The following is a 20,363-nucleotide window of genomic DNA, read 5'->3' on the forward strand; positions in this document are numbered from 1 at the left end:
GCCACTTCGTTTCCGGCTCGCGGGTTGTACGTGCGTAGTTCGCGGATCCAAGGTGCGCCTCCCGATCGCTCCTCGATCTTTCATCGTTCGTACGTACGTCGCCTTCAGGTGAGTCATAAGTAGCGATCCTTTCGTTTCTACTCGCGCGATCTGCCGTCCCGTCACAATTCCGGAAATTTCGTAAGAAGTCCGGCGGACCCTTTCACGTGAGATGGTCGGTTTTCCGACGATCTCCAAGCATAACCGCCTTCCGGCAAATCGGCCTTCTCTTCAGGGTTAATTCGTCTGTAATAAGTCAACTAGAATTTATTACGAACGATTCAATCGATCGTATCGCTCGCGCGAGATTATCAGTGGATGATTCAGCCTGGAATCGTAACGTTTCGTCTCGCGAGCGGAACGAAAAGCGAGCGAGCGGCAAGAAGACAATAGCTTGTCAGGTTTTGCCTAACGTGTACGGGTTTTGCCAGCGTTCCTTTCGGTTCCGTTACCAAGTTGCTGTTGGCTTAACGCGAGCCTCCTCGGGCTCAGAATACTCGAAGGGAGACGGTCGCGTCTCAACCGATAATTTCTGTACGATCTTCGATAGCAAATGGAGGTAAATAACGATATTCGCAATAGTTGTTTGTGAAATAAAACGTGACGATCAGCATCGAGTCCTTTGTTGCTCTGACAGCGGCGATGGAAACGAGAACTCTTGCTGATTACGATCCCTGCATCGAATGAGAGACAGTTGTTTGTTCGAGACTCAAAGATCCTCGTAATTGCTCATAACAAGTCTCCATCTCGTGAAAATCGATCAGCTTGAAGTCACCGCTTAGTAATGGCGAAACGAGATGAATTTCGGGACTTGAGGCGTTTACGTAACAGGATAAGAATGACAATTGATAAAGCGTGCCGATGTTCATGTGCTGAATGCTGTTCGCTGTTGAAAACTTATTTTTACTTTTGTGGATTGGATGAAAAGTTCATTTTCTCCTGCTTTATCGATGTAATTACTTATTTTATTAATTTTATTCGCAGAAAGCGAATAAATTTCTCAGTTAATAATATTCTGATATTTTTGTTACTTTTACTTTCTTTTATGTTTTTATGGTAATCAAGAAATATTAATATGTTTATGCACAAAGGAAACTGTCTGACAATGCAACAATATGAAGCTTAGTTTCTTGCGCTACTTTGAGAATACGTTGAAAAGGATATTTTCAGACTTTTGCAGTTTGCCTATAAGTAGACATCGAGCAACTTGTAATCTTTCTTTGCACGAAAAATTTAATTATTCCATGATTATTTGTTATCAAACGAGTGAATTATGTGTATCTCATGTAATTAATCTTAAATAAATTAACGCTAGATGTCTCGTTAAAGTGGAATCTCATTAAATCGACATGTTTTTCGATGCAAAATCTCTTCATGCCGTTTTGGCTACAATTTTTGTTATTCGCAAAGGACCACTCGGCATGGTCGGAAATTCGCAGATGTAACTGTGATTTTGAATCGCCGTGTACATTGTTGTCCCAGCGCTATAACTTGATATCCTTCGCGTCACTTGTCCTCCCTGATAAAATTAATTCTGAAAATCCGGGCGAAACGGCAAATTGCGTAATATGCTGCAATGAAACAGGAAACGCCCGATCCCTTCTCGTGGAGGCGAAGGCGAAGTAATATCTTGTTTCTCGACGATCGACTCTGCAAATGATTCTGTCTGTATTGCAGCTCGTGACATAGCTTGTGTCACAGCTGATTACTGGACTGGGCGTCGTTTGCACGCGAAATTTCTCAGAAGTGATGACGCGATTTATGCACGATGAATTGCGCGAGATGATAATGCTACGGCGACCAAGTAAATGCTTTTGCCCCCATTGTTATGTAGGCAATTGTGATTCCCGAAGTCATAACGACGAAACTTCATGAAATTTGCTATGATGGAACTGAGAAACTCATAAAATTTCTTGATTTCTCTTGCTAATACTTTTAGCGAGTAATTATAAACGTGTATGTTTCTACTGAATGCAATAAACTTTTCAAAACTCGAACAGAACTTTCTGACTGAGCCAATAATAAACAAATATAATTGGTATCACATGGATACTACGTAACTGATGTTTTTGCAATTTTTTAATGTTTTGATATAAATATATCCTCGTTATAGAAACTGTAATATGTTCTAATGTATCAAGTGTCACGATTAAAAATAAAGCAACGCGGCTTCACGCGTAACGTATTCAACAATTGCAGACTATCTCTACATAAATGTTTGCGCGTGGCACATTGCGTGAACAGGCAGCTAATTCATAATATTAGCCACGATGATGGGTCGGCGAGCCGACGAATTAACTAGCCAGCATCACCGCGTCACAAACTGCTTCTCCTTCGATTGAAATTGCAGACGCAACATCCGGTACTTTCATGTAAAGAAATTACATTACAAATATATATGTCTAACACCCAATAAAATAAATAACAATTCTAAGTAATACATTAAATAGGCTGTATTTATAATAACACCAGAGATAAACATTTTTGTGGAAAATTTTATTGCATTCAGTAGAAATAAATTATTATATTCATCAATCAAGTAGGTAGTCATCGTCGTTGTCTGTGATTAGACATTATTGTCTATGATATAAACATTATCAATATTATTATAATACATGTAAATTGATATGGAAAATCGAAGCAAATTTTTTGACTGATCCAACACATTGTCCGTGATCATTTTTAACATTGAACAATGAATTAACGCTGGAATTTCACAGCAAATTGATTTAGATCGATAACTTTTATTATGTTTCTGTAGAATATACATAATTCTTGATTGCCTCCCACTTCCGGCCGATGATCGTTTCGTTGCCAATCAAGATCAATCGCCACGTTGATCGAACATGCAAATTGTTAGGCGCGTTGCGACGAATTTCCGCTCGAAAGTGCATTGACGGATCAGCCGGTTGTGTATAGATCAGTGCGCAAACTACCGACAGAGAGTGATTACATAAGTAAGCAGGGATGCTCCCTCTGCTTGCAGTCGGCCTCGAACTGTTCTGTACAGGATGTTCCAAATTTACTAAAAAACAGATTATAAATTGCAAAGATATTATTTCAAATTTGATATGAAAAATATGCATAATTTTGATCATATAATTTATTAAAAACATAGTTTGATTCAATTATCGATTCATACATAGAAATATATAATTTTATAGATACATAATATAAAATTAAAATCTTGATTGTATAACAGGTATTTATATGTAACTATATAATAATTGGAAAGTATTATGACTTGCGAGTATACTTACGGCTTTATATATATAGATATCTGAATATAATGTGAGTGTCCAAGAATGACTATTCTCGATGGTTGGATCGATCTTATTCATCGATCGGTCGTGTTCCGTTGAATAATATCAAACAATGCTTATTGCGGTGCGACATATGAAACCCTATTGTGAGCATCTTATAACATGATTCGTTATTTAGATTCTCGAAAAATGACCGCAAAAAGGTAGTAGATTGATTTTTATCTCTTTGGTTTTAAATAATAAAGTCGAAAACATGTACATATTTTATTATTTATTTTAAATAATGCTACAGATTTGCATTTACAATGTTATGTGTGAGTACTTATATTCAAACTTTTAAAAATTCGTAATAATTGAAATTGTACTTAATTATGATAATCATACTTGTTTTAACTTTAATTTAAAATTTAAGTTTCAAATTTAAATATAAATAAAAATTAATATATATTATGGAGTTACTATATAATCATTAAAATTAACTTTAACAATCTAAAATAATATTTCGCCTCGTTTATAACATATATTCTATTAACAACTATTTGTTAAATTGTGTGCTAACGCAAACGTTACATGTGTTCTATTGCTTATACCATGTATATTTGCAACTCTTTTTCTACATATGCGTGTTAAGTTGCGCAGGCAGGCGCATTATCGAGTGACGTTTCTCAGTTCTTTAAGGCCAGATGTAGCTTGCCTCTCGCGCGTGCTCGACTTTTATACCTGACGTTGACGTGTATACAGACTGCTCTGGGAAGAGCGCAAAAAAATTCCGAGTCGTGAGTATTTTTTTCGAATTTGATGCGAATTTCGTTTTTCCCTTGAATTTTCGTTTTTTAATTTAGTATATTTGCTTCTTTTTTTCTTCTTTACACCTGTAGCTCGTGATTTACACTTGTGTTATAGATTGCACATATCAGTGCTCGATATCGCACATGCTCGAAGTAAAATAATAATGTTTACGCCCTGATCGATACATGATATCCCGGAATAACACGTTTCAGTAAGTTTAGTTTTTGATATTTTTTCGCAATTACAAATAAAAAAATTTTCTGATAACTTTGCGTGCGTACCTTGTGATGTTTCCTCCGTGATTCCGTGATGTGACGTATGCGATAAAATTTCTAAGGATAATCACCTCGGTATGATCGCAATTATTTCGGTCCGATAAAATTAGACGCTAAAAACGTTGCATTATTATTAGCCCCGTATTAGCCAAGCGGTACGCTGCATATCAATCAGATCAGCAATTATAGCTCACCTGTGAAATATATTAAGAAGTATCGTACATGTAATTACAAATAGGAATCAGTCTAATATGCAATTGAAAATATTTTAAACCTGTGGGATTAATTGAAATAACTTTTTAAAAATATTTATGACGTAAGAAAAATTGAGGTGATAAATTGTGCAGGGAATATATTTTGAAACATTATAAATAACATACGCGTAAAGATATATTAAATTTTTAAAATATTCGAAAAGTATATAGATAGTTTTTATTTAATACATATTATGTAGCAAGTTATTAATTATATATTGATTTATTAATCATAATTTTATCTTTCATGATTAAAATAACATTTATTGATTTAAAATTTAATAAGTTAATAATTTTATTGTTAATTTTTTTGCATGGTTTTAAAAGTATGACAAACCACACAAACGGGAAACATCACGCAAAATTGAAGGGATATGTAAAGTTGCTGGACTATAAGTCATCGAATAATTTATAACGTTTCATTTCGTTTTGTCTTTAGCTTCACACACAATATACACACACATAGAGAGAGAGAGGTGTGGCCTTGACATTATCATTATAATTTAATTGTGATATGAAAGGATTTATAGAATCTAAAATCTCTATAGTTAGATATTGATTTACGATAGTCTCTATAATAAAATAAAAAAATCTTAATAAAATAGAAGTAACTTTTCTTGTAATCATAAAGATAAGTATAATTCGAAGAAATTTTAGATTACAAATAATTAATCTGTTAAAAATTAGTTTTTCGTTCTTTTTTTCGTTTTAGGATGTTATGTTTGATGATATTATATTCAATGGATTTTGTTAAAGTGCAATGGACACTATCTGTGAATAGAATGATGGGAAATACATCCGTCTAGAAATAAATTGGTTCATCTGTGGCCAACAGAGAAGTCTGTGTTGTTTACGATCTCAATTTATAGCTTCGCGTGTACACGTCGGATTTAGAGTGCCAAGCGCGATTTCCATATTGCATAATAATTGCATCGCGCCTGCCAACTGTTTTCTCATTAGACTCTCATTACCACGGCGTATGTCGAACCGTAAAAATATATTCAATAAGCTTCTAGAAGAAAGGAACAGAGGATGCAATAAAATAGTGAAAACAATATCAGTTTTAAATATAATTCGGAACAGTAAATAAAATTTTAGAAAAAATATTGTTCATAACAATTACTTTTAAAAAGTTATATGTATACATATATATATATATATATATATATCATATATATTTTTTAGAAATAATTATTTATTAATTTTGATTTTTTTCTTTATTTTTAATGTAAACAAAGATTTTACAATGAACATGTAAGTAACAAACGTTCTTTTACGTACTTGGTTCTAATAATTGTGAAAAATTGAGACGATCCATACTAAATTATCGATTATAGGATACGAGATATGTATCACATGAGTTTTGTCGCATGAGGTCATCGAGTTGCCACGAGTCGTCGACAGATAGCGTGATGTTGCAGAGAGCTGCTTGCACGACTGCACGGATCAATAGATGCATTCCTTGTAGGATCCAAGTTGCCCGAGAGAGGTGTCCCCTTCCTTCTCGAAAGCTTTCGTGTCAATCGTGAGTTGCAATCGACAAAATAACGTATTTAATCGCGTTTAAAAACTACGTTATTACCTTGTTTGCGGGGGGTTTGTGGTATCTCAATGATTGCTCGTTTGCAACAATGAAGATTCCGTTTACAATTATTTCATCTCCAACTCCTTTCGGAACATTGTTCAACTTTGCAAACCGTTTACGACGCAAACAAACATAAAAATAAAAAAAGAAATGCAATCGAATGCGAGTTTTGAATCCTCGCAAAAGGCAAGTTCTCTTGAAGAGGATTAGGAATTTCACGGCGAGCCTTCGTTTCCGTTCTCGGAAAAAGGGAAGAACACGACGCTTGACGCAAATGGAAGAAACTGTGTCGAGGATCAGAGATCTTCAGAGAGTTTCATATCAGAGATCGAGGAAAGAAAATCGAGTTGACCAGTGGTTAGAACGACGTTCCGGGGAGCTCTTTCTCGCTGTATTGATTCGCTCAATTAATTTTTCGCGCGCGCATAATCGGAACGGCAAGGCGTATCTCTCCCGTTCTTTTCCGCTCGAAGTCTTGATCGGGTCCCTCCACCCCGCACCCTTCTCCCCTTCCTCTCCTCGCAACGAACCTTGAACGAGAGAGAACACATACATTCGCAATTGCAATTGGTTACATAACGATGCGCAAGCAAGCGTATCTCTGTGTAGGTGGGACTCTAAAAATAAGAATAAGCGACGGTTCCGTCCTCTCACAGAAGAGAGCGGTGTCCGTTTTCTTTTTTCTTGCCAAATTTTTCCGCCCGCACTTACGCAATTCTCTCGTGCGCGCGCGATTTTCAACGTATTTTTAACGTTCCGCGCGAGATTTTCAAGATAAATTGGGCAAGTCGACGCAAGCACGTGAATAAAACCGAGTGAGATCGGATGAGCGCGGAGTGCCGCGCAAGTGGCGTCAACTACTGAATTCGTACACGTCTGGCCGACACGTGTTTCATGGTGTTTCACGCACCACCATAGAGACCACCGGGTCGCTAGAGTTATGGCGGAAGTGCGGGCGAACGTGCCGTTCGCTCGGAATCCGCGGTAATTCAGCTCCGCTCCTTCGTGGAATTGAGCGGAACCAGTCTCTGAAACGTTCGCATCCGGTCGCTAGACTCGTGACTCTCTCGACTCATCTGCGAACGCAGCATTATTATGTAATATGACTCTATCATATGGAAAATAGTTCTCATCTGAAACTATTGGGTTGTAACATATATTCGGTTTTTTAGTATTTTTAATATGAGATTTTTCTGTTACATTTTTTATGTTAATAATGAGGGTTTTTAATATGTTTTTCAATTATATAATATTGGGTTGTATCCGTTATTAAAAACACTAATCAAATAGGACGAATATATGTTACAAGCCAATTATTATTTAACACACAGGAGCTGAGTAAGTAAATAGTGCTTTACAGTCACTAATTATAATGCAAGACTTCCAGGAAACTATTATAGATATTGTCAACGAAGTTGCGAATATTGAGGAATATTTTCACGGCAAACATTAATTGTAGAGACGTGCGTTAGACAAGTATCTTTGATTGGACGCGTGAACGTGACTAAACGATTAATATCTATCTAAATAATATGAAATTTTCGCAGGGGATATCGTAGTGGACGATCGATATTATGAATCGCGACCATTACGTTCTCTTAATGCTCCGAGCATCCTATTGCAAACGTCAGTCGGTCTCGTGAGATTTGCATCTCACATAAATAACAGCAACTGATTGCACAACAGTTTGCTGTGTAACTCGCGCAACAAATTTTAATGTAACATGATTGCTATAATTTTTGAACTCTTTTTATCAGACACAATTGCAGATTATCACGTATGTCTACTTTTTGATTACATCATTGTCACGTGTACGAGTTTTTAAAACGATATGCAGCATCAGAGAGCGAGATTGATACAAATCATATTATGTGGAAGTGATATCGAAAGATTTCTCCGCTGCGCTTTATGCATATCGCAAAATTTGAAAATAGGTCTACTTGTGCTCGAGGAATTCTTTATATTAATATTAATATTTAAAAGCATCGTTTTATATTTTTTATTAATATATTACATTTGTTGTAGGAATATTAATTTGGTGAATAATTTAAAGATAACGAATACTCGGAATATTCCCAAGTCTTATGTAGCCCTTATCGTGATAAAAATTTGATTCACGAAAGATAATTACACGATAAAAATAGCTGTTGCAACGAAACGATGTTTAGTTGCAACGTCAAGACATTATCATTGCTTCAGCAGTATTAAATACTGACTGTTTGCTTTCATGAAACGAAATAAATCATTACGTTATGTTAAACGAAAAATGCGATTAAAACAAGGCCGCGAAAGATCGACATTTATCGCCTTGACGAAGACGCCACGTCTTGGCCGTTATCTTGGCTCGTGAAGAGTAAATGTATAATAACTACGGATCTCTCTCTCTCTCTTTTCCTCTCTCTCTCTCCCCTTATCGCCTGCCACTGAATACCTGGTGTCGTGATAATTCAATTGCGTACGAGAGCATTCGTGAAACTCGATCTCGAGATTGTAATCGCATGTCGAAGCCTCTGATAGCTTGTGTTGTTCTTCTCTAAACAATCTAAGCTGGAGAATCAAAGAACTCCCGTGAGAATGTCACTTGAGAGAGTTATGTGGCGAATGCCCTTTCGGGGAGTGAGCACATCCGTTGGCGTTTTCCTTACGCCAACACTGGCCGCCCTTTCATATTCCCGACGATGACTCTTTTGAACGTCCTCCGCGAGACTAAGAGGCCAGGCGGTGAAGTGGTGAACGCGAGAGGCGCAGTAACGAGTCTTTTGAATTGCTGCTTCTCGCTTCCGGCTTAATAACAACTGTAATTCTCAAGAATAACACGTATTTGCACAAAACAGGGGGACGTAAAGTTTGCCTAGAATTAGCTCGTTATCTTGGCACGATCTTCAGGATTAAATGCGATTTTTATTACGTAAATGACACGTATTAGGTACTATTAATAAAAGAATTAGATTATAGTATTTCTGATAATCTAGCAATGTTAATTTTAATTTCAATTATAATTGCAATAGCGGAAGTGATCTTGAGAAAACTTGCAATTAATTAAATGTTGATATCGCGAACAGATTATAATATTGGTTGCGCAATGGGAATGCGAAACTACGTGCCTAGAAAATTTGTTCCTTTGTGTCCAAGCGTATGTACGCATAAAAATTTCGATGCACCAACGTACGCATAGTCGATTGGACGAAATGACGTCTTACGATCTGTCACCTCCATTGCTATCCATCCGGTCACTAATCGGTCATTTTACTACCCACTGCACGGTTCGCCACCGCATATTTGCATTGGAAATTGTGTGTCACATGTGTGCGTGCATATTTTCCCGAGCGTGTATTGTGCTTTTAGAAATTTACGTAATAATTACATAAAATATGCAGTATGGATTCGCCAGAAAAACATAATGATTTTGAAACTTGAAGGCACATTTAAATATAAAATGGAACGCAGACGTAAATTAAAATAAAAAATCGAAAATGTTTATTTATCTAGCACAGACATTAGTATCAAATATATTTTACAAATATCGCACATAATTATAACATTAGGCGTGCAAATTAATTCGGTGCTTCTGTTTTTGAAACAATTGAGTATTCATTTATTTTCCTTTTCGAGAAAAGATTCGTCAGTTGCTCGACAGATGGAGAAAAAGTGGAAAATGGTGGTGAATATTTCAAAGATTAATATGTTTATTATTGTTTTTATAAATTTTTCAATTTTTCTTTAAGAAAAGAACTGAATTAATTTGCACATCTATAATATAATTTTTAATCTCTATTAATAATGTGTAAACGTGTATATCTCACAGACGATACTATCACATTACATTTGCTTCCGCATTCTACACGAATAAATTTCGTGTTTACCGAATTGGACGTCTTCCATTGTAGCAATGCTATCGATTTTACGAATGCGAATACGATTGCAGCAGCCACGCTAATATGCTCTCGCGGTTTCGCTACGCTTGAATAAGCTATACTTAAATTATCGGAATACCGAAATGCCACTGACATGTCGCTGCTTCGTTCTTCAAGGTTTTTGCATAACATTTAAAATTTACTTCTTGTTTATATTTGTCATCTTCGTTGTCGTCGAATCATTGATAAAAATATACGAAAAATTAAATGTAAAATTGATAGTCAACGATTTTCTACTACGTAAACAATTTTGTCTTTTAACTTCCAATTTTGCAGTATAATATTAATAAATACTAACGCACTTATCGACATTATCATTATTAATATTACTCAATTAACATTGGGACACTTACGGCCGGCGAGATTCTGGAGTGGGAAATTTCCAAAAATCACGAGAGCGGGCATACCGGCGCGGCGCACCGCGCCGGTGCACCGCGCGTGTTGCACGCGTGCGTGAGTGTGCGTGAGCTTCCCCGCTCGCCCTCGGCGGCACCGGTGCGGCGTACGGTGTGGGTGGGTGGTAGGTGCGTGCTATCGACCGGGTATCCTTCTGTGCCCCGCTGGACGGACGCGTGCCCCACCCTGAACAGAGTAGGGAGTAGCTCGAGAACGAGCGAGCGAGCGAGGAACGTTTCGGGCATGCGAAAGACGAAGATAACAAGAAAGAACGAGAGAGAGAGAGATAGAGGGAAAGGGAGAGGGAGAAAGAGAGAGAGAGAGAGCCAGTTGAAGGAAGAGACACAGAGAGCGCGAGAGCGAGCGAGAGACAGAGAAAGAAACCACGGCACGCAGAATGCCTCCTGCTTAGTGATAGCGTAGAGACTGTAGTGTTCACATCACACCACACACCTAAGCAAAATTTTCATCACCGTTCAAGGAAAGTTCGATATACATATACATATATATATACATATAGAAATCCGCACAATTAGTCAGTCGTGTAGTCAGCTCGCACACCCCTAGTGTCACTAAACGATCACACGCACACGCTCGCACGCACACGCACACGTACACGTACACGTATTATATTTTATATCCACGCATTGTGCGACAAACTGTGGAGGGCGCGCCTGGCGAAAATCCGACGAGGAGACAGGAAGAAGTGCCGGAAACGTGACGCGAGCCATCGAAAGAATTAGCGAAGAGGTGGTGCTTCCGTTCGTCTCGTCCGCGATCATCTCGTTTACGATCATCCGGTCGTCGCAGCATCTCGTGGCTCGCATTCGCCTTCCCGAACGACGAAATGCGTTTCATCGCGCCGGCTGAGACGTTTCCCGTGACTCTTCCCATCTTCCTATCTGTCCGAGATAACGAGATCTCGAGACTCGTATTGTCTTTTCCGCGGTCTTACGAGATTAGTGACGTGATAGCTCTCGATACGTTTGCTGATTTTTTCCGAGTTCCCAATTGTTCGTTCCTTTTCGTTGCACATCTTCGTTTTAATTGTCCGTTAGAACGCACTGTCAGAGTTCTTGGAAATGCATATATAAAAGCTGGGCAATTCATCGCGTGTCCTGCGTATTGTTCGAAGTATTCAGTTATATCATCTTTGATAAACTATGAGTAAATGAAGGATTCTTGAGGATTCCTGTGGACAAAATTATAGACTGTATAATTCTTTTAATAATATTTAATAGTAATACATTATAGGACAATTTACAATAGCAATTGTTTTATATCGTTAACTAACCATTCAAATATTTGTTGTTGATTCATGATATTTTTAATTCGTGTTATGTACATCTGTGTTACTTAGCTTCAACAAATATATTTATTTAAGGAGTGAGAATAATACAAAATACATTTTTTCTTTCATTGGCCAATATCTTGTTCATTTTTTGAAATCAAGAGTATGCTATATCCTCAAAATTTTACTACGATTATTCAGTTATACTTTTAATCTCTCCATATTAATTATTATGAATTAATTTTTACACTATTTCGGAATAATATTAATAATTACAAGAATAAATCAATATTTTACTCGGCTTTTGATGTGATATCTCTGCCCAATGGCAGTTTCTATTCTCTCGCGAATAAATATTTACACCCTCATTTTTAGTAGTAAAGCTTTACGTTTTCAAGATCTCACTTAAGCGTCCTGCAAATCACCAACCCGGATCCTCATACTTTCCAAATCCGCATTCACTCGTTGCACGGGGAAATTGTCAGTCGCTGTCAGAGTGCGAGAGCGTGTCGCGAGCGTGCCTGTAACGCGGCCGGAATTAACGCGAGAACTAACGTGGAGACCACCACTTCGTGGATCGCACATTAGCAGAGCACACTCCGCATTCGAAGGAGAGACACGCGGGAGCCGGAAAGGCAGAGCGCAGCATCCAGCAGCAGCAGCAGCAACTACGGTAGCGGCAGCAGTAGCAGCCAGAAGGGTGGTTCAGAAGGGCCAGACACGCAGGGCAGGCACACGCGTCGAGAGGAAGGGTCGAAACGCATACGAGGAGAGTAAATACGAGCGAAAAGGTCTCTCGGCCGCGACCTTTGACCCTCGACCTACCGCGAGCTAGCTCCAAGAGTTCCCATCAGCCCGGGTGGACGATAATTGAAGAGATATTCGCCGGTTCGCTCGAGAAATCAGGGGGAAAGGGCCAAGTGTAGTAGTGTGTCGTCACGATTGGAAGAACGAGATCGCTCGGCCGAAGATTACCTACTCTTCCGACGAGGATTCTCGCCTTCGTCCACCACACCCCGTGTTTCTCTTTCTCTCTCTCTCTCTTTCTCGCGCCGCGCTCTCTCGTCGTCGTTTCGTGCACCGGAAGCGCGCACTTAATTGACGCTCGTCGTCCGCTTGAGCGTCGTTGCGCGTGTGTGGAAACTGGAAAAACGTGAAGAATTGACTTGGCGCGTTCTAAAAGGCACTTTTCGAAGACGATCAAGCAATTAGTGAGAGAATTCTTTCTGCCTTTGATACGCGATTGCTCTCTCTTTTTGTCTGTTTCCTCTTCTATCCGGCTTCGTATCTCGCTTGACAGGGACGCCGTCTTCGTCGTCGCAGCGACATGGGCGGATGTACTTCGAAGGATACCACGTCGGGTGACGAGTACGTATCCGTGAGAAAGTCATCCCGAGCGGGATGAAAAAGTTCACCTTTTCTTTTCTTCTTCTTTTTCCTTCTTGGCATTCTCGATTATTTCTCTATACGTTCTTATTTTTCATCAATGTATCAATTTTTGCACATGCGTTTTCACATTTTATTTTAAGTGTATTGAAAACCATAATTTACATAGAATTAATACGCCTAAAATAAGATACTTAAAAATTTATATGGATTGTAACATATATTCGTCCCGTTTTTTAGTATTTTTAATAATATAGGTTGTAATATATTCATTAAAAACACTAAAAAACGGGATAAATATATTACAATCCAATATATTGTTATATATTAATAACATATTAAAAAATAGTGTGGAAATATAGTAATCCTAATTTTCGTGATAATTTTATCACGAAATCTTATAACGTAAATCTGGTAAACCGGATATCACGAACTGCGATACTTAACTGAGCTCTCGGATTTTTATAATTGTCTAACAAACTTGCCAGGCTGTGCTCTCTCGGGTTTATGCCGTCTCCGGATTTTCGTGCGACGTTCTCGTAGCGATGGTTTAACGTGACATCGTGCCCGACCCGCATGTATTTGCGTAAAGGATTTCGCACGAGCTAGACTGTCGTCTCGTCTCTTCTCGTTCAAATCGACGCGACGATCGGCGCATAATTGTATCTCGACGAGCAATGGGCGGCGTATGCTCGTCGCTGGGTATATGCGAGTCGGAGGACCAACAAAACGTCCAACAAACCGACAATGCCGACGACGTGTACGTATGCTCATTCGGTTTTCGAATCTAGGATGCACTTCGATGACTGTACTCGGATTTCTTTCAAATAAGACTGCAAGTTTGCCGAAAATTAAAATTATTCTTACGTTAAACGTGTAAATAATTCCGTATTTATGTGCAATAAATAATTACGCTTTCTAATCCTTTCAGTAATTCGGAATAAAATAATTCAGTGAAATGTAATGCAACAATAATCTGTGTTTACTTTTCTTTTTTTTTTAATTTGACGAAATTAATCTTCGATTTTTAAACTTAAATTTATTTTAAATGATTCCACCAGACTTTTACTTTATTGTATAATTTGGGTTCACATTACATTACATAGTAATGGACAATATTTAATAGTTTTAATTATAATAACAACAGATAAAATTCGAATAGTGCATCCTAGAGATAGAGAGATAAACGCACAGCACAGAGAGATAAACCAACAACAGGGCACATGTGCTGCACCGGAGAAATTAAAAATACTCGAAGAAAATATGTAAGGCAATGGATAAAGTAATATTGCGTCGTTGAAAAAAATATAAAGTAACATTGATTCACGTCGTACGATGATTCAACTCAGATAAAAATTCTGATCCGATTAGGTCGAATTAATTACAGGTATTTAGATCAAGACGTGACAGATGTTTGGTAAATACTTGTCATCATTTCGCATTTGGATAATGTCATAAGAATGCAATCGACTAATTATATACATTTGCAAGCATCCTTTTTTAAACTCTATAATAAAACATATTTTCGATGTTCTGCACACTATGATAATTAAGACGAGCAAAATAAAATGATGCCACCAATTGAAGGATTCAATTGAAAAAATCGAAAAAATTTATCACAAAATGTGATCTTACAAAAATAGAGAAAATAGCAGAAATTATAAATATTAATTATAAATTATTTTAAATTGATTGCGTCACTGAAGTAAACCCTTCAATTGAGTTGATGTTTAGTTATTTATTTATTCTTAAGATATAAAAAGTTTTACATTTAATGAGATTGCTCAACATTTTGTTAAAGCAAAAAGAGCAACAATATGGTTGATGCGGCAGTTTTGGACAAACTGGAAACCGGCTATGCCAAGCTGGCGGCGTCCGATAGCAAATCGCTATTGAAGAAACATCTGACGAAGGAGGTCTTTGATCAACTCAAGACCAGGAAGACGTCGTTTGGCTCCACTCTTCTGGACGTTATCCAATCCGGTCTGGAGAATCACGATTCTGGTGTTGGTATCTATGCACCCGACGCTGAGGCATACACCGTGTTCGCCGAAATTTTCGACCCCATTATTGATGATTACCACGGTGGTTTCAAAAAAACCGACAAGCACCCACCCAAAGATTTTGGCGATGTCGACTGCTTCGGCAATCTTGATCCGGCTGTAAGTCTCTTATAAACATTTACTTTACGTTATTAATTATAAATGTTTTAATCTAAGTTGTACTCATTGCATACTTAATTGTATAGCGTAGTCACATTGGCTGAATATAAATAACATTTGAATATTATATTCTCTCTTCTATATTTTATTGTTGAATTATATTACACGTACCATTATCGCCGCCATATATCTCAAAATAGTTTATTTATTAAAATATAATTAAGAATCAAAAGAGAGAGAAAGATATTGATACAATTTTATTAACATCCCATATTAGAGAAAATAAAATATTTACTTATAGCAAATAAAATAGCTATTTAATAATTCTTTTTCTTGTAGGGTGAATACATCGTGTCGACTCGCGTGCGATGTGGTCGCTCCCTGGACGGATATCCCTTCAACCCGTGCTTGACCGAGGCTCAGTACAAAGAGATGGAAGAAAAAGTTTCTAGCACGTTGTCGGGCCTCACCAGTGAACTTAAGGGCACTTTTTACCCGCTTACCGGCATGAGCAAGGATGTGCAGCAAAAACTAATCGACGATCACTTCCTCTTCAAGGAGGGTGACCGTTTCCTCCAGGCAGCGAATGCCTGTCGTTTCTGGCCCACTGGACGTGGTATATTCCACAACGATGATAAGACCTTCCTGGTCTGGTGCAACGAAGAGGACCATCTCCGTATCATCTCCATGCAGATGGGTGGTGATCTTGGACAGGTAAAGACAATCTTCTCTACTATTAATTCCTCGTTTTTAACACAATATATTGGCGTAATTCTTTTTGTACGTTACATTAAACAATTTTTAGAAACGCGCCTATAGAATATAGAGACTATGAATATTGAAAAAATATTATCATAAAATAATTATATTAGTTTTGCTAAGAATCTAAATTTGTCGTTGAATTTTCGATTTAATTGCGTGCTTATGTGAATATCCAAAATAATGAAGTTGCGTATACATTCAAAATATCGACTTTATCTAATATTTATTCTTCCTTCAGGTCTACCGACGTCTGGTGACGGCGGTGAACGAGATCGAGAAGCGGTTGCCGTTCTCGCACAACGATCGCTTCGGTTTCCTGACGTTCTGCCCGACGAATCTGGGCACGACGGTGCGTGCCTCGGTGCACATCAAGGTGCCGAAGCTCGCGGCGAACAAGGCCAAACTCGAGGAGGTCGCGGCGAAGTACAATCTGCAGGTGCGCGGCACGCGCGGAGAGCACACCGAAGCCGAGGGTGGCATTTACGATATCTCCAACAAGCGCCGCCTCGGCCTCACCGAATACCAGGCTGTGAAGGAGATGAATGACGGCATCGCCGAACTCATCAAGCTCGAGGCTAGCCTCTAAATCCGGCCCCTTCCCTGGCACTTCCCCGACACTGTATTCGTTTTCCCTCCGTCATAGCCTCGTCGGACGCTATACTGTATTACGTGACGTCACGCTGGAAATTATGTCAACGGCGCGCAAATTTTATTCCGAGGAAAGAACTTGTCGAGTGAATGATTCTGAGAATCGTCCGAGATTCGTAGCCGGCGGCATTAACATTTCCAGCCACATTTCCGCGTTTCTCGCGTCTTTATGTTAATATCTATATCGATATTGTACAATTAGCACTGTCTAGTACGATGCAAACTGCTCTCGTGTTACCATGCGTTATTTTTTTTTATTATCCGCAGTCTGTAGATTAATAAAGAAAAATCAACTTTACGTAATATTTATTGTATTATTAAAAATGATTAAAATTACAAAATTAACCCGCCAGCCAAGAAAGAAAGAGAGGAGAAGAAGAAACATTCTGCTGTTTCTTAAACATTTACTAACATGTACTTTCTATTATTAATTTCTATACTTAATTTAATTTAATAATTACTCTTTCTTTCTATATCTCTCTTTCTTATCAATTCGCAAAGACCCATTGTTTGTTTTACTAAAGAAAAGTACGTTGAACTAAAATCCAGAAGATTCAATAAAAAGAAAAAAAATTATAAAATAGTTTGCATCGTACTCTGCGCGTTGTATTTGACAGTATTTTTAGTTTTATTCACATGTTCCTTTCGTTTCTGTTTTAGTGCGTAATTTTGAAAAATTGAGAGAACCTTTCTTGGATGTAGTGTATTTGCAAATTTTGTTTAACTTTCTTCTTTTGTCGCAATTGCTTTTATATATACATATATATTCGTTACCGATGATACATAGTCACGCGCGTTCTCACACACACTTAGTAATGCTCTAGTGCTAGTCCCTTGCGATTCGTCGTGATTGTCGTGATTAAAACGAGATAAGAAAAAAAAATGAGGGAAGAAGTCGCTGTTTAAGGAATATTCATTCAACGACGATATTTAATTGTCCGTATTACGATCCGTAACGGAACCTGAAAGAGTCGAGAGTGCCGTTTGCCGGTACTTGGCGGTTTTCTAGTCTGGTGCTGCGAATGGAGTGGAGCAACGTATTCACGTTTTTTCATTCTCTTTTTTACTACGTGAGTGAGTCAACAGGAAGAACATCTGCGCGACGAAAATATTACACGCACTACGAAACACGCGAGCCAAACGCTGCGGCATATAGACAGTGTACTATCAGCCGACTCGACAACCAAATGTACGAAATACAAGTAATGAAACACGAAAATAAAAAGACATACACATTACGTATACCGTTGTGTTCTTATTCTGCCAAATACATGTCGTACTTCGTTCTTCAATGTATGGATATAAATTTTGGTTATACCATAAGCATTTCAGATTTTTCGGACAAAGCTGTGCTGATTCGTGTAAGCTTCTTTCCAACTGCAATGCAAAAGATTTTATTCGGATATTTCCATTTTCTGCCGTCTCCGGAATTGTTGCATGTTCGATCATTTTGCATTAAACTTTTTATTTAAAAAATCCCAAGTTACATATTACACTCATATTTGCATGTCATCTTAAACAGTTCAATATACATGTATAGAAAAACCTTACAAAATTAAAATTACGAATAAGTATATAAATATATATTATATTTATTAACGATTTGCGAACATGCTTGTTTTATTCTTTGTAGCTTTATAACTTTTATACATTATATATAAAATACTAATTTAAATATAATAATTTCTATTAATAAAGTTATATAAGTTTTATAAAGATGTATAAAAATACATCAAGTAAGAATATTTTTCACTTATAGAAGTGATAACTTGAAAACTGGATAATAATGTATACACTATTTACCATTACCGTTGTAATTTTAATATTTAAAATTTGTAACTTAAATAGAAAAAGGAATACGTTGCAAATTGACATAACGATGTAAATGTACGCAGCAATTACAACATTTGTGGAAAATAGAGAGCTTAACAAGATCGAATTCTGGCTTCGAAGACATCCGATTATCTAAGTATTGTATATATATATATATCTCCAACATTAGTTATACTAAGCTCTGGCCAAGAATATATATATATATATATATAAAATAGTAAAGATTATTTCTAAAGTAGTTAGAAAATATGAGTAGCCATAGCTAATATAGGCTGCGTTCCGATATTCACTGTCAGTACTGAAAAGCTATAGTGTATGTCACGTATACTATAGATTTTCAGTACTGGCAGTGAATATCGGAACGCAGCTATAGCAGTCATAGCTAATTTAATTATAAATGTAATTATAAATTTTATCCTGAGTATGTGCACATTCAATATTTGCTTTCATTCATATTATAGAACATCTCTAATAACTATAGCTAAATATGTCTTCTAAATACTTTAACACATCACACACACGCGCACGCAAAGTATTTTTGGCGAAAATATAATCCAGTGTAAGTACTTTACTTTTAACTTCTTTTTTCAATTAAAAATGGAGTTGTAAACCTCACTTGTTTTCCTCGAAATACATAAAGTCCTGAAATATTTAAAAAAAACATTAAAAGTTAAAATAATTATTCATATCAAGGATTTCAATGATTTGAATGGCCATTCAGCAAACTTTGAAAGAAACAGATCATTAAAGATTCATAACCCAATATCAAAATTTGCACATCGTTTACTTTTAAAGCTGTAGACATTGTAAGATAGCTGTAGACACGAAAATAACAAAATAAATAAATATATCAATAAAATCAGAATTCAATGATTTTAATATCTGGTTAGATCATGACATTGAGCAATCTTTAAAAAAGTTCCTAGTTTCGTTTATTATATTATTTATAAAGAAGTTATTAATAATATATTATCGAAGTCATAACCACAAGTTACGTTTAAAAGATTTTAATCATCTGACATCGTTCATTAAAGTTGATTATTAAATCATCATTAAAGTTATTAAAAAGAAAACTTGAGAAAATATTGACAAAACTCTTTTTGACAACAGTAATAAATAGAATGTCACCAAAAAACTTTAATCGAAAAAACTTTCATTAGATCTGAATAAAATAAATTCAATAAAAGGAAACGTAAATTTTACGTAATTATCACGCAAAATGAAGTATTCTGTATTAGATTTAAGTCAATCACAATTAAAATTTACAAAGACAAAACTCGACAAATTAGAATTGAGTTAAATAAAGTTTTTTCGCACAGGATTTTTCTCTATCACTCCCATATATATTATACATATAATCTTCTTATATTATTATTTTATTATAAAAATGCTACATTTTTTGATTAAACTTTTCTTTTAATAATTTTGTTATAAACAATGCACAACGACTACATTGTTGGATGTTACTCGAGGTTTTTTACTTGATGGATTTACCAACATATGTTAAGAGTTGTTAGGTAACTTCTGAGCTGACCATTTGCCGATAAATTTATCAAATTTCTATTAATTATATTTTGAAAACTAAAGCTGAGTGACTTCTTAGCTTCCGATATAATAATCTTCTTCCTTTAGAGGCCATTAGATTGGTAAAATTGTTATTAATGTGATAATTATGAGAATTAATATATTTTACATTGATATCATAATTTATACTTATAAATTAATATTAGAAAAGTAATTATTAATTAAATGAGTGTACTTACATT

The 20,363-nt window shown here is 36.6% G+C and overlaps 2 protein-coding genes and 1 long non-coding RNA gene across 8 annotated transcripts in view; 1 reads left to right on the forward strand and 2 right to left on the reverse strand.

Moving 5' to 3' along the window:
• On the forward strand, positions 1-18,000 carry LOC105286782 (arginine kinase). 3 transcript variants are annotated; one of them, XM_011351979.3, is made up of 4 exons: positions 1-108; positions 14,994-15,354; positions 15,694-16,068; positions 16,355-16,702. In XM_011351979.3, exons 2-4 carry the CDS (start codon positions 15,010-15,012, stop codon positions 16,700-16,702), a joined length of 1,068 nt encoding a protein of 355 aa, XP_011350281.1. In that variant the 5' UTR covers positions 1-108; positions 14,994-15,009. The 3 variants fall into 3 exon arrangements, with proteins under 3 accessions (XP_011350281.1, XP_026827898.1, XP_011350279.1); XM_026972097.1 differs by lacking the exon at positions 1-108 and adding an exon at positions 13,107-13,174; XM_011351977.3 differs by lacking the exon at positions 1-108 and adding an exon at positions 13,681-13,952 and having other exon boundaries at positions 16,355-18,000.
• On the reverse strand, positions 11,509-12,362 carry LOC113562504. Its single transcript, XR_003406936.1, has 2 exons — positions 12,196-12,362; positions 11,509-11,707 (listed from the first exon to the last, which is right to left on the reverse strand). It is a non-coding gene; the product is annotated as an uncharacterized LOC113562504 (long non-coding RNA).
• Positions 17,471-20,363, reverse strand: part of LOC113562491 (phospholipid scramblase 1-like) — a 16,802-nt gene continuing 13,909 nt past the window's right edge. For 3 of the 4 annotated variants that reach the window (XM_026972103.1, XM_026972105.1, XM_026972106.1), the window contains one exon: positions 17,471-18,141. In XM_026972103.1, coding sequence (XP_026827904.1) covers positions 17,932-18,141 — 210 coding nt within the window. In that variant the 3' untranslated portion in view covers positions 17,471-17,931. Of the gene's footprint in view, positions 18,142-18,212; positions 19,240-20,363 lie in introns of those variants that run through there. The other variant, XM_026972107.1, reaches the window with a different exon arrangement.

This window comes from Ooceraea biroi, chromosome 1 (genome assembly GCF_003672135.1).
Source record: "Ooceraea biroi isolate clonal line C1 chromosome 1, Obir_v5.4, whole genome shotgun sequence".
In the NCBI taxonomy this organism is placed as follows: Eukaryota; Metazoa; Arthropoda; class Insecta; order Hymenoptera; family Formicidae; genus Ooceraea; species Ooceraea biroi.